This window comes from Salvelinus alpinus, chromosome 32 (genome assembly GCF_045679555.1).
Source record: "Salvelinus alpinus chromosome 32, SLU_Salpinus.1, whole genome shotgun sequence".
Lineage (NCBI taxonomy): Eukaryota > Metazoa > Chordata > Actinopteri > Salmoniformes > Salmonidae > Salvelinus > Salvelinus alpinus.
The window spans coordinates 7,906,269-7,921,963 of record NC_092117.1 but is presented as its reverse complement, the minus strand read 5'-3'; the positions used below and the strand labels follow the sequence as shown (position 1 = coordinate 7,921,963).

Here is a 15,695-nt window from a genome sequence, read left to right as displayed (position 1 = left end):
ACACCCCCCCCCCCCCATCCCCCGCACCACCCCCCCGCACCCTGGCATTGGCCACTAGCTGCCCGATGGCATAGAGAAAGATCCATCATTGTTGGTGAGAAGCGTCACATCCACTGCCCATATCAGTGTGGCATGCCCAGCCTAAGGGTCAGCCCTTTCCAGCCCTTGCGGGCACCTCAGCTGTTCTGCCTTCATCATGACATACCTGCAGATGCTTCTCATTTGTAGGTTAATGTATCTGATGGGGGGCAGAGTCAGTGCATTGGTATGTGAAGCAAGGCAGACCCACATAAAAAAAGACTAAATACTATAGTATTCACTGTAGTGTTAATGCGGACTAAAGTACAAAAACACTACAATGAATACTGATACTGTAGTATTTACTGTAGTATAATCTATTATACTGTAGTATTTATAGTTAACTATAGTATAAATAATATAGTAAAATAAAACTATATTATATACTGTAGTAATTAATGTCGTGTTTTTGCAGACTGTACTATAATGTAGTATTTAGTGTTTTTGCAGACAATACTGTAGCATTTAGTATAGCGTTCCTGTTTCATTATCTTTGACATAGAAGTGGAGGCTTTCACCTTCAAGAAACCTACTGGAAAAATACTAACCGAGCAAATTTCCCATAACCTGTAGGTAGGTAGGTAGGACTGGGGTCCGAACAAATTGTTCAGGCTTTCTCCTTTCATAAACTGAACTAATTGTTCAGAGCTTCTGCTCTTTTCTATAACCTGTAGGGAACACAATACTATATGGTATATACTTGGCATGTAGGTTTCTCCCTTAACGGTGGCACAAATTGCGATATGGGGAGGGGAATGGGCAGGGTATATGCAAATAAGATAATGTAGTATTTACCAGGATATATGCTTTGTAGCAGCAATAAAGGTGGAATAGCTTAACAAAGACTTAGGTAGGGACATGAAATTGAGTAAGCTGTGATTGTATATGTTGTTTTCCCTTACCGTGAATATCTTGTTGTGATTTTCCGTGGTTGTCCGTCTCAGACATGCGTATTGAGAAACGTTGGCTGCAGCAGTGGATGGAGAACATTCTGTCGCAGTGGATGAAGTGGCCTGTATACAAAAACAAACGTACAGTAGATTTGAATTCATTGCAAAATGTTTGCAAGTGCAGGTATCAGTGGGAGTCATATTCACCAGCAATCAAATGAAAAATCACAGTTGAAGAAGAGATTCTGGATCATAGAAAATGTGACAAAAGTGGGTTTCAAAAGTTATGTGAAATTGTTCTGGGTTCTGAAAGCAGAACAGCAATAAAAGAGTTTGAGAATACACCAGTCCCCACATCACCAGGGCAACAGTCTGATGACACTCATCACACAGTCTGGTGGTATCCAAATCCATTACTCCAGCTAACCTGTAACACATCAAGAATTCTGCAAACCCATAATCCAATTTGCCATTTGTAAATTGCCTTTTCAGTCCCGCAGAAGAAATTGCTCATTTGTAATATATCAAAAGGATTACATATGTAATGTTAATGTTCTCGTAGACAATTAGACATCTACAATGGAACATTGTGTCTGTGAAAATTACCCATGGTATTTTCAGGCAGTTTGGGTACACTGTGACACAGAAGAGAATTGTAGGGAGGTAATGACACCATGCCATGTTGACAGAGACTTTTAAAGAAGGAACAAGGAGTGTTAAGATGAAGATAATGAAAAAGTGCTTGGCATCTCTCCAGGTCTCCCACATTGGGAGGGCTAAATCAATCAAAATCTTTAAAAATCTAGAGCTTGGGACTATAAGGATCTATCTGCAAAAAGATCATTCTGAGATAATTGGCTTTAAAGTTCCGAACCCTTATTGGTTTGAATGGTGTCAGCAATTTTTATATTGTACTCTTGAACTTAACAAAATGAATTGGGGTATTTAGAGTACTATATACTGTAGGTAGAGAACATTGAACAGAACAAGGCTATGTCAATAACTCTCTAATAAGTCTCTAATGTTCTTAAAAAGTGTTGAATAGCTCTGAATATATTTCATGGCACCAGATTTTCTGCCGATCGAAAGTGAAACGTACCTTTTCCTCTCTTACACAGATCAGAATAGAACCTACTTTTTTTCCTTATTTTTTTTCTTTTTACATCAGTATGCACAGGGAGTTGGAGGTAGGCATGATACAATTGGGTTTAGTTATTATACAGGCCTATAATGTATCCAGCTCTAACAGACTTCCATGTTGTATGCTCCCTTCTGCCTTTCTCTCCCCAAGGCTCACCCCCTGCTAAACTCAGAGAGGATCTATTGATTAAATGTCCACATATAAAAGTCTGCTGAATTTATAAAGTTGGACACCTATGCTCCACGGTCTCGACCCTTTCACAGACCCTTTCACAGACCCTTTCACATCTGCTGCTAGTGGGAGAGGGGAGTGATGCTGGACCCCAGATGCCCGCTCCTCAGACTAACTGTGTGTGTGTGTGTGTGTGTGTGTGTGTGTGTGTGTGTGTGTGTGTGTGTGTGTGTGTGTGTGTGTGTGTGTGTGTGTGTGTGTGTGTGTGTGTGTGTGTGTGTGTGTGTGTGTGTGTGTGTGTGTGTGTGTGTGTGTGTGTGTGTGTGTGTGGAATGAACACACCTCTCCGTCTGTGTGAATACAATTAACCTGAACAGACAGCCCCTGTCTGTGTCTGTAGACACACACACGAGCGTGCACAGGCCCGCCTGCTCGCCCGCACCCATGCAAGCAAGCGGGCAGGAACGCAAGCACATACGCATGCACGCATCAGGCACACTCGCATGCACATGTGTGTTCGTGCGTGCATGCCCGGTACGTGCGTGCGTTCCTGACTGACTGCGGTGCGGGCGAGCAGGCGGGCCTGTGCACGCTTGTGTGTGTGTCTACAGACACAGACAGGGGCTGTCTGTTCAGGTTAATTGTATACACACAGACGGAGAGGTGTGTTCAGGCAGGTTAATGAATTCCTCACGGACTACCGAGCAGGGTTAGGGGTCACATAGGCCGCACTAGCCCTTCTTAAGAGAAGATTGATGACAGCCACCGCACAGGGACAACACATGTCTGCGGCGAGCATGTCTGTGTTCACAGGCCTGACACATCTCTCTCCAATCCAGCAATCATTCCCACAATCTCTTGCACACTGCCTCCTCTCTCCTTGTTCTCACCAGCCTACCGCCTATTCCACATCACATTCAACTTACGCAAAACAGCCTCTGTAGCCCATTGTATGCATGCCGGTAAGTAACCAATGGAAATATTACATTTCAATGGGTTTTCAAAACGTGTAATTCTCCATAGTAGCAGCATTTAGGGTACAAGGTGGAATATTTATGGTTGTAAAACACATAACGTTTTTAGAGTGGTAGGAAGAGCCTGAGGCGAATGTGTTAGCGAAGCCAGCTCGGAGAATATTGTGTCTCTTCCCAAGGCTCTTAAATAGATTTATAACTCATAAAAAACAATCTATTGGAAGTACGGCACACATAAATGCCACAGTGTATTGCCTTGTTGTATATAGAAAAGGGATACATCACAGGAGAAGCAGTAAAAGAGCCCTGTGGTTACCTTAGGAGAAAGGCTGATAAATGTGAACATTGCATCATTAGCTCAGCTGCTTAAATGACATAGGCAAAATACATCTATTGATGGGCCACATTTTAACATGTCATATGGACTAGCACGAATGGGTGCTCAGGAATGGGAAATACGCATGTTCATATCTGATGTTGTATAACTCAGGCACACGCTTGTTGTCATAACTCTGGCACAACGCTGTCAGAGAGCCATTCTTGTGAACACTGTTGTCCTTAGGTTGGTAGGAAGTGGACCTGGGTTTAAATACTATCTGACATATTTCAAATATTTTTTGCGTTTGGTTTAGCCTGTCCCAGATGGTCGGGTTTGCACTTTTGGTACTTTTATATTGGTTGCATTGCGCCAGACAATCTGAGTCAAGCCCAGCTAAAGTATTTGAAGTGATTTCAAATGTTATTTGAACCCCGGCATGGTGGGAAGAAGGGAAGAACGTCTGTCTCTGTTTCCCCCCACTGAGAGTAGAGAGATAGACTGTCCATCTAAACCAGGCAGCATATTTCTTTATTTTAGGCCCATATGTTGCGGAGGCTCCCACAGTGCCATCCAGGAGAAACAAATCTGTCTGTGTGTTGGTTAGCGGCGAGCTCCGAGCTGATGGGTCTATTTGGCACGCGAAAGCATTATGGGGGATCCTTCTGCTGCTGTCAAGCAAACTGAAATGTGATAATGTGAGCGTAGGCTATAAAAAGGGAAATGTGTTCTCGTCTACAATTCCTCTCTGGTAGGTATATTTGACAGACACACAAATGCACACACGCACGCACGCACGCACGCACACACACACACACACACACACACACACACACACACACACACACACACACACACACACACACACACACACACACACACACACACACACACACACACACACACACACACACACACACACACACACAATAAAGCTCCCATTTGACAGGTGTTAGCATTTAATATTGATATAGCATTGAACCTTGGATAAAGGATTGATCTTGTATTACTCGTTTGCTGAGCATCAACAATAGATTTGACATACTGACTAGTCAAGTCTTGCCATATGGTAATTAGTATTGCAAATGTCGTTGAGAAAATGGACTCAGTATGTTCAAGGTCACATTTTATTGTCCGCCTGTCCTTGTCATATCTATGATTCTGGTGCCCATCATTCATTCATGGACTTATTCACACTATCTCTTAATTGTCTGCATCATTTACATATTTTTAAAGATTCCTTTGTCTTCTCGTTTACTTTACAGGCCATTCATCTCTATATCTGCAGTCTACCATAAATGAACACTTTTGTTCTGTTGCATATTTAAAATCATAACTGATTAGTTCCCCTTATTATGTTCATTAATAAAACCTCCCTTTACAGTTTACAGCACCATCTATTGCTCAGTCCATGGCCATTGCACTCTCCTCACACACACACACACACACACACACACACACACACACACACACACACACACACACACACACACACACACACACACACACACACACACACACACACACACACACACACACACACACACACACACACACACACACACACACATAACACACACACACACACACACACACACACAATCACATTTACACGCACAGTCACACACACAGTCACACTCACTCCAAAAATTGCACATCACATTTACATTTACATTTAAGTCATTTAGCAGACGCTCTTATCCAGAGCGACTTACAAATTGTCACAGTAGGTATAGTTAAATTCAAATACATTTATTGATAGTATAATAATACTATTCATATTTAACTGTGTGTGTGTGTGTCTCTTTCTGTGTGTGTATGTGTCCAACTTACACTTATCGAACTCACCTGACCTACCAATTTGCTAGCCTCAATAATTGTGAGCTAGGTGACTAGTCTGAGAAAGACAGGAGGCCCATGGCCTTAACCAGCTCCAACACCTCCTGGTCATCCGAGCTCACCCGCTGCCTGCCCTGTAAAGATTCCACTACCTCCTCCTCAGTGTCCGCACACTCAACCCAAGCTGTTCTCTTCCACTGCTGGATCACTCATACGAGACTCTCTTAAGTTCTTGTAAAACTCGGCGATGCGCCTCATCTCCTTGAGGTAGCAGGTGGGAAGCTGGTTGTAGAAGCAGGTGAGCTGGTTGTAATAATACCAGATCTGAGTTACTGTATCTGTCTGCACCGGCCTTCCCAGGGCTTTTACAACTGGATACCTCAGAGAGAGACTGGGCCTCGCCTGCGTTGGTACATCACGCCAGGTAGAGGTAGCAGGCTGGAAAACATGAAGCCGTGACAAGATTTGAGGTTTTCTACTCAGATAATGAATAGGTTAACAGTGTAGATAGTAGGGTACAGTAGGTAGAGAGGCACTTACTGGGCACACCTGCCTCCCATCCCTGTAGCAGAGGATGCCTGAGAGAGTGGGCTTCTGTGGGGAGGAGACTTTCAGGCCAGGAAAATACTGTTGTCCCTGTCCCCTCCACGGTATATACTGGTCAATTCGCTCAATGTAGATGGCCATTTTTGACAAATGGATCATCTCAGATAGCAGAAACAAGTCGCATGCCTCGTCGTGATGTTGTTGCCACAAAACTGAGTTCCAACCAACCAACCAAACATTCCAAATTCCAAATGCTACATAATTTCCTGTGTGTGCTTGTGTGATTTCATTCTAAATTGCCATGACAATGTAGAGGCCTGACAATGGCCAGGGTGGCAGGTAGCCTAGGGGTTAAGTGTTGCGCCAGTAACTGAAAGGCTGCTGATTTGTTTCCCCGAGCCGACTAGGTGAAACAATCTGATGATGTGCCCTTGAGCAGTGCACTTAACCCTAATTTCTCCTGTAAATCACACTGGATTAGATCGTCTGCTAAATTACAAAAATGTAAACGCATTTCAATTTACAATGCAGGCCAGCCCGCAAAACAGCATTTGTCTCTAATAATGCAATTCTGCTGTATGCAGAGAGGTTTCTACATTATGATGCATTTACATGACACTACAACATTCCATGGCAGCCATGGGGATTTGTAAGGGATAGTCATTCTTTTCCATAGAATGCATAGCCCCTCGTTGATTATACTTCTTTTTTTTTTACCTTGGCTATAATTTAACACATTTGCCACTAGAAATGTGTTCAACATCCACTGAAGTAGCTAGCAAGTGGTAACCAAACAAACGACTTGTTTCTGATTGGCTTGAAGGGCATTCTAGAGCGTGCATTATTTCCCTCTAACTCACAGTACAATTCAATGGCTATAGTTCATTCTTACATTCTATGTTTGAGCTGCTTTTGAATGCAAAAGTCGAAATGAAAACATTATTGGCATTGTTAAATTCGATTTTCATAATGGCAAACTAGGACAGATTGTTATGTTAGCTACAGTGCATTCAGAAAAATATTCAGACCCCTTGACATTTTCTACATTTTATTTACGTTACAGCCTTATTCTAAAATGGATTAAATAAAATAAAAAATCCTCAGCAATCTACACACAATACCCAATAATGACAAAGTGAAAACTGTTTTTTTTTATGTTTAAAATATAAAAACAGAAATACCTTATTTACACAAGTACTCAGACCCTTTCCTATGAGACTCGAAATTGAGCTCAGGTGCATCCTGTTTCTATTGATCATCCTTGAGATGTTTCTACAGCTTGATTGGAATCCACCTGTGGTACATTCAATTGATTGGACATGATTTGGAAAGGTACACACCTGTCTATATAAGGCTTACAGTTGACAGTGCATGTCAGAGCAAAAATCAAGCCATGAGGTCGAAGAAATTGTCCGGAGATCTCCGAGACAGGATTGTGCCGAGGCACAGATCTGGGGAAGGGTACCCAAAAATTTCTGCAGCATTGAAAGTCTCCAAGAACACAGTGGCCATTCTTAAATGAAAAAAGTTTGGAATAACAAAGACTCTTCCTAGAGCTGGCTGCCCGGCCAAACTGAGCAATCGGGGGAGAAGGGCCTTGGTCAGGGAGGTGACCAAGAACCCAATGGTCACTCTGAAAAAACTCCAGAGTTCCTCTGTGGAGATGGGAAAACCTTCGTGGAACACACCTTCGTCGTGGAACACACCTTCCACATGGTTCCTTATTTTCCATAGAATACATAGCCCCTAGTTGATTATCTCTTAATTGCACTGTAGCGAGCATTGCAGTTAATAGTAATAACTCATAGTTACACTATTATAACAACATGTAACTGGTAGTAATTGCAGTCTGTAATTAGAGGTGTAACAATGAATGCTTGTTACCATGTTTGTTACAAATGAGCAACCCGTACAACAAAAAGATTGCCGTTTTGAAACTGCAGTAAAAGCAGTCGACTGAGGTATTTTGGACAGCAGCAAACTGCAGTTATACTGCCCTCCAACTTCTATGGTTTTTCCAAAAAAGGGAAGTTTGCACTAAATTCACCAATTTAGTGTTGTTTTTCTTCTCAGCTGCATCCAATTCAATAACAACTATCATAAGGTTGTAACCTCTTGTGTATAGATGCACTGGGTGTCCCAAGATCACATAGGCTATAATTACCTACCCAGGAATGCACACTCTTCAAATTTCCACAACATTTTGTTGCTAGCATTTGCCCCCCAAAAACGTACCATCTGAGTTACAAAAACCTATTACATATAGGTCAACCGGCTTCCCGAGTGGCGCAGCAGTCTAAGGCACCGCATCGCAGTGCTAGAGGCGTCACTACAGACCCGGGTTCCATCCCAGGATGTATCACCACCGGCCGTGATCGGGAGTCGGGAGGGTGGCTCGCACAATAGGCCCAGTGTCGAGGGTTTGGCCGGGGGGGACTACTTGGCTTATCGAGCTCTAATGAGTCCTTGTGGCGGTTCGGGCGCCTGCTGGCTGACCTCGGTAGTCAGGTGAACAGTGTTTCCTCCGACACATTGGTGCGGCTGGCTTCCGAGATAAGCGGGCGGGTATTAAGGAGCGTGGTTTGACGGGTCATGTTTCGGGGGATGCATGACTTGACCTTCGCCTCCCGAGCCAATTGGGGAGTTGCAGCGATGAGACAAGATCGAAATTTGGGAGAAAAAGGGGGGTAAAATGCTAAAATCTTTAAAAAAACTCAAAATGATATAGGTCAACCTCACTGACTGGGGTCTACCATACTGGTGTCATCCTTAAGTGCGTGTCATCCTCAACTGGGATGATAAAGAAACAAGTGCACCACAGAGTACATGCAAAATCTGCATAATTACTAGTGTTACAAAGAATTTAGCTAGTTAAAATTAACTATCTTGAGGGGTACTTACAGTACTTGTCGTTAATGTGTACTTACTGTAAATAGTACATTACCCATCGTGACAACCCTGGCCATTATTTTAATGCTTCCGGAAGCACCATCCAAGTGGGAGGATAAACACACTAGTACACCACAGAGTACATGTAATATCTGCATAAGTACAATGTAATTGTAGGTGTTACACAGCATTTTTCTAGATAAAATGAAGTGTATCTTGAAGGGTATTTACTTGTAATTATTGTGTACCTACAAAGTATGTTACCCATCCTGACAATCTAATATTCAGCTTCTGAAAGCGCCATCCAAGTGAGAAAATAAACACACTAATACACCAAAGAGTACATATCTGCAATATCTGCATAAGTACAAGGTCGTCACTTGTAACAGGATTTAGCTATTTAAATTTAAGTCTAATTTAACATTTTCCTATGACCAATTTTTATATAATTACTTACTATTCATGACCAAGTAATAATACCTACAAACAAAAGATGAGATTTTCCTTTAGTCAACTTTATTACAACGTAAAAAGACCTTAAATTTCTTACAAAATTGCAAGTATTTTTATAGTTAGATTAAGAAATGTGTTAATTCGATTAAACAAAGATATATGCCTACTCAGTAACATAAAAATAACTATTCTAGTGGTGGTGAGTAGTAGTCTAGATAGCTAATTTAGAAGGTTAAAAAACTAGTTAGCTAGCTAGCATGCTAGCTTATCCCAAAAAATCTCAACAGATTGCACGGAAAGTCTATTCTGTAGATGGTAACTAGTTAGCTAGCTAGCCTAGTTGGTAGGCCTAACAAAAACACCAGAGAAGCTAACATTAACTAGCTAGAGTTAACTAACTAGCCAACACTAGGCTAGCTAGCTGCAAGCTAGCTACATCATTAACTACCTCAAATCAAATTTTATTGGTCACATATACATATTTAGCAGATGTTATTGCGGTGTAGCGAAATGCTTGTGTTCCTAGCTCCAACAGTGCAGTAGATTCTAACAATTCACAACATTAGACACAAATATACAATACCGTTCAAAAGTTTGGGATCACTTAGAAATGTCCTTGTTTTTTAAATTAAAGCACATTTTTTGGCCATTAAAATAACATCAAATTGATCAGAAATACAGTGTAAACATTGTTAATGTTGTAAATGACTATTGTAGCTGGAAATGGCTGATTTTTTTATGGAATATCTACATAGGCGTACAGAGGCCCATTATCAGCAACCATCCCTCCATCCCTCCAATGGCACATTGTGTCAGCTAATCCAGGTTTATCATTTTAAAAGGCTAATTGATCATTAGAAAACCCTTTTGCAATTATGTTAGCACAGCTAAAAACTGTTGTTCTGATTAAAGAAGCAATAAACCTGGCCTTCTTTAGACTAGGAGAGGAGTTGGAGGCACCTGTGCACAACTGAGCAAGCAAGAGGACAATTACATTAGAGTGTCTAGTTTGAGAAACAGACACCTCACAAGTCCTCAACTGGCAGCTTCATTAAATAGTACCCGCAAAACACGAGTCTCAACAGCAACAGTGAAGAGGCGATTCTGGGAGGCTGGCCTTCTAGGCAGAGTTGCAAAGAAAAAGCCATATCTCAGACTGGCCAATCAAAAGAAAAGATTAAGATGGGCAAAAGAACACAGACACTGGACAGAGGAACTCTGCCTAGAAGGCCAGCATCCCGGAGTCACCTCTTCACTGTTGACGTTGACGGTGTTTTACGGGTACTATTTAATGAAGCTGCCAGTTGAGGACTTGTGAGGCGTAGTACACAGCGTTGTACCAGATCTTCAGTTTCTTGACAATTTCTCGCATGGAATAGCCTTAATTTCTCAGAACAAGAATAGACTGATGAGTTTCAGAAGAAAGATCTTTGTTTCTGGCCATTTTGAGCCTGTAATCGAACCCACAAATGCTGATGCTCCAATCTGTATGTTTTCAGAACTACAAAATACTATATCAGTATAACAGTATCTATACAGTATTTCAATTGTTTTCCAAAATAATCTCTCTATTGCACACGCACATGTACACACACACACACGTACACACACACACACACACACACACACACACACACACACACACACACACACACACACACACACACACACACACACACACACACACACACACACACACACACACACACACACACACACACACACACACACACACACACACACACACACACACAGCGGAAAATGCCCACCAACACTCAAACTGACCACAGGTTCCCTCACCGGAATACAGTGCCTGGTCTCCACAGTGACAGGTCTCCCCTCTCTCATGCTGTCCGTGAACCAGGAGATGTCCAGCACCTGCAGTCTGGAGACATCCCTCAGACCACTCCCCAGTAGCCATGCCCACAATGCCCCGGCCTGGTTATCCTCTGCCACCACGTGAGTGACCTCATCACTGCACAGGGAACAAGAAGAAGGAGGTCACAGGTCAGTAAGTCTGCAGGTATAATGCATGATCATGTGGTTACAAGTGGCGGTACACATCGTTACTGTAGAAGAGGTTCAGTGGTTACATAGAGCTGAGGAACGGCGAGCCAACTCTAGCACCAACATCACCATCATCAAACCACCAACTCGGCTGTCAGCGGAATAAAGACCTTCACCAAGAGCAGACAACATCCGTCCGAAGCTGTCAAGACTAGAATTTGCGCTCAAATTACTTTTTTTTAATATAAACTTGTATCTTCTTTTTTCTTCTGTATACTGCATTTCAGCTTTAAGATGTACATTTGTACCAGACAGCCTAACTAATAAGAAATAAACAATGTATATGTATTGTAAGGCTTGTCATAAGCAGTGGTGTAAAGTACTTAAGTAAAAATACTTTAAAGTACAATGTAAGTAGTATTTTAGGGTATCTGTACTCCTAAAGAAAATATATACTTTTACTACAATTATTTTCCCCTGACCCTCAAAAGCACTCGTTACAATTCGAATGCTCTGGCAGGACAGCAGTATGGTCCAATTCACTCACCTAGCAATATAACGTGTTGCCTTCCCTACTGCCTCTGATCTGGTGGACTCACTTAACACAAATACTGCATTTGTAAATGATGTCCCAGTGTTGGAGTGTGCCACTGGCTGTCCATAAAAAAATATATTAAAAAATTGTGCTGTCTGGTTTGCTTAACATAAGTAATTTTATGTATAGCATTTACTTTGAACTTTTACTCAAGTATGACATTTGAGTACTCTTTCCACCACTGTAATTCAGTACATTTAAAACCAGATACTTTTAGACTTCTACTCAAGTAGTATTTTACTGGGTGACTTTCGCTTTTACTGGAGTCATTTTCTATTAAGGTATCTTTACTTTTACTCAAGTATGACAAATTTGTACTTTTTCCACCACTGGTCATAAGCATGTATGACACCCTCATGATGTCTTATTATCACTTCTCTGGGTCAAAGGTCCCACTGAAGTGATCCAAATGTCTCAGAGCCATCTATATGGCTCTAAAATGTCCCTTTGCTTGGAACTTGCCTTGATTTGTAAACTGTGAATCTGTCTGATCAGTGGTTCCTTTTATGTCATGGAATTTAGTAGAAGTAGAAAGAGAACAACGTCACTGTCTTTATTTGTATTGTTTTAGAGAGAGATATAAAGGTTTCAGATCCAGTGTGAGTCTTGGCAGGGACTACTATAACATATATGGACCAGCACAGACTGAACAACATGCACCACAGCCTCCTCAGCAGGACCTCTGAGCATCATTCAGATGTTTATGACTGAAAATACGCCCCTAAGAGTGGAGACATGCATTCACATAGTGTATCACACAGCTCCATAGGAATCCTCACAACAGACGTGTCTGGTTTTCCCCCAAAAGGAAACCCTCTCTGTTTAACTACCATACCAATGAGCCAATCAGAGCACCCGTGCGTGCATAATTATCCTCCCCATGCTCCTCCTTCTCCTCGCCGAGGTAAAACAGCATAACGGCTCCTACGGCCCTCCCAGGACATCCTAACAGTCTAACAGAGTGTCGCTTCAGGAGCCTAATCGGCCAAATCAGCGGTGAGACTAATCCTCTGTCTGACTGCTCTGTGTACTGGTTGGCTGGTTGGCCTGCCACTGAGACCAGGTTTAGAGAGGCTCCACAACAATAACAGCCCCAGAGTGAGGCTCATCAGATAACACAAACCGTATGAATGGGTAGAGCATGTGAGCACATTCAATGGCTTTGCGCAGGTGTGAATATGACTATATGATTACAAAAAAGGAAAGTAATAATTCTGCACACTGCCAACACCAACTTTAGGAGTATATTGGGGTGAACTGAATCTTGAATTTTGCAGAAAAAGAAATGGTATAACCCATCATCTTGGAAAAGGGAAAAAGAAAGTGTCCTTCAGACAGCCTTGTTGAATTTAACAAGACAGGAAGTCTTTCAGACGGTCACAATCGAATGTTGATTGATGTAGACATCCAACCCTGTGGTTAAATTGATAGGTACTGAATTTAGCCATGGCGGGTTTGTTCTTATAAACACGGGGTAAAGAAAATTGTGCTCTCTCTCTCACACATGCTCTTTTACACTCTGCCCTCCTTACAGAAACATAGCTCCTATAATCCAACCCTAATTTAGATATTTTTCCAACTTGTGACCAGCAGTGAATGTAAAATGGCACAGCAGATGCAAATGAGCTAGCACGAAGCACTGCACCCGAAGGGAGTTCCAGGAACAGCGGGACCCTGAGCCCCAGTGCAGTGAGCAAGGATATGTTATATTCAATGGGGTTCAGACAGGGAGAGATGACACTTGTGCTAGGTGAAGTCTCTCTAACACTGCGTCCCACTAGGAGAGCCAAGATCAAGATTACGGAAAGTGTGTATCGTATAACATCATTATCGACATGCCATTAATTTTACACCAGCTAAAGACAAAATCACAGACTAGCTCAGCACAAAGAATTCCTACAATAAGCTCACATTTCAGAAAACGTGATCATGTTGTTGTGTATTTGCATTTTAGAGTTGAAATTAGAAAGGTGAAACTAAACAGATGATAAATGAGGGTTTGTGCCTCTCGTCCACCTCACAAACAGCCTTCACACGCACTAAACAATGTGTGTGCGCCTGCGTGCTCGTGTGTGTGTGTAACGTTCAAGAGAACACATATCTTGTTTGTGAAAGGCTGAATTAGGGAGGTGTTTATCAAAACTGCCCAATACAATTATTACATTTAAAAAAAAATTTTTTTTAACATTCTTTAGGATACAGTACTTTGCAAAAGTATTCACCCCTCTTGGCATTTTTCCTATTTTGTTTCCTTACAACCGGGAATAAAATAGATTTTTTGGGGGGGGTTGTATCATTTGATTTACACAACATGCCTACCACTTTGAAGATGCTAAATATTTTTAATTGTTAAACAAACAAGAAATACAACAAAAAAAACGGAAAACTTGAGCTTGCATAACTAAAAAGCTCAATTTTAGTCTCATCTGACCAGAGAACCTCCTTCCATATGTTTGGGGAGTCTCCCACATGCCTTTTGGCGAACACCAAGCGTGTTTGCTTATTTTTTTCTTTAAGCAATTGCGTTTTTCTGGCCACTCTTCCGTAAAGCCCAGCCCTGTGGAGTGTACGGCTTAAAGTGGTCCTGTGGACAGATACTCCAATCTCCGCTGTGGAGCTTTGAAGCTCCTTCTGGGTTATCTTTGGTCTCTTTGTTGCCTCTCTGATTAATCCCCTCATTGCCTGGTCCGTGAGTTTTGGTGGGCGGCCCTCTCTTGGCAAGATTGTTGTGGTGCCATATTCTTAGCATTTTTTAATAATGGATTTAATGGCGCTCCGTGGGATGTTCAACGTTTCTGATATTTTTTTATAACCCAACCCTGAGCTGTTCTTCAAACTGTAGAACTGGGTTCTACAGTTTGAACCCCTGCTGTCTCTGGCTCCACACCCACCCCGCCCGGCCATCTAGATGTGTGAAAGTTATTGTATAACATTTCTGGGAGTGTGTAAACTTACATTTTGTATTACCATATAATTTTTGTATGTATCTACTTGAAAATGTCTCAATTGACCAATTTGGCACATTTGGGCAGACTTGATAGAAAATATTGTGCAGTATTACAGTGCTTCACTGGATCAATCTGAAACTTTGCACACACACTGCTGTTTTCTAGTGGCCAAAATCTAAATTGCACCTAGACTCCTATATTATATTATGGCCTTTCTCTTGCATTTCAAAGAAGATGGAACAATTTTATCAATTTTTTTTTGAAAAAGCATGTTTTTTTGTTTGTATTATCTTTTACCAGATCTAATGTGTTATATTCTCCTACATTAATTTCACATTTCAACTAACTTCAAAGTGTTTACTTTGAAATGGTATCAAGAATATGCATATACTTGCTTCAGGTCCTGAGCTACAGGCAGCTAGATTTGGGTATGCCACATTTTATTGTGTTACAAAGTGGGATTGAAATGTATTTAATTGACATTTTTCTGTCAAAGTGGAAGAAAAATTAAGATATAATTGTTGTTGCAGAAGTATTCAGCCCCTTTTGTTTAGGCAAGCCTAAATTAATTCAGGAGTCAAATTTGGCTTAAAAAATAACATAAAAAGTTACATAGACTCACTTTGTGTGAAATAATAGGGCATGACATGATTATTAAATGAATAACCCTTCCTCTGTCCAGCATACATATAACATCTGGAAGGTCCCTCAGTCAATTATTGAATTCCAAGCACAGATTCAACTACAAAGTCCAGAGAGCTTTTTGAAAGCCTACAAAAAAAGGGCAATGATTGGTAGATGGGTAACAATAACAAATCAGACAATGAATATCTTTGTAAGCATGGTCT

General features: G+C 41.5%; 1 protein-coding gene across 1 annotated transcript in view; it reads right to left on the bottom strand.

Annotated features, from left to right (window-relative positions):
* dntt (deoxynucleotidyltransferase, terminal) overlaps nucleotides 1–15,695 on the bottom strand; it is a 151,106-nt gene that overhangs the window by 118,927 nt on the left and 16,484 nt on the right. The window contains exons 2-3 of the mRNA XM_071380301.1: nucleotides 11,098–11,272; nucleotides 981–1,091 (exon numbers count right to left, since the gene is read on the bottom strand). Of these exons, the coding sequence (XP_071236402.1) occupies nucleotides 981–1,091; nucleotides 11,098–11,272 (286 nt within the window). The remainder of the gene's footprint in view (nucleotides 1–980; nucleotides 1,092–11,097; nucleotides 11,273–15,695) is intronic.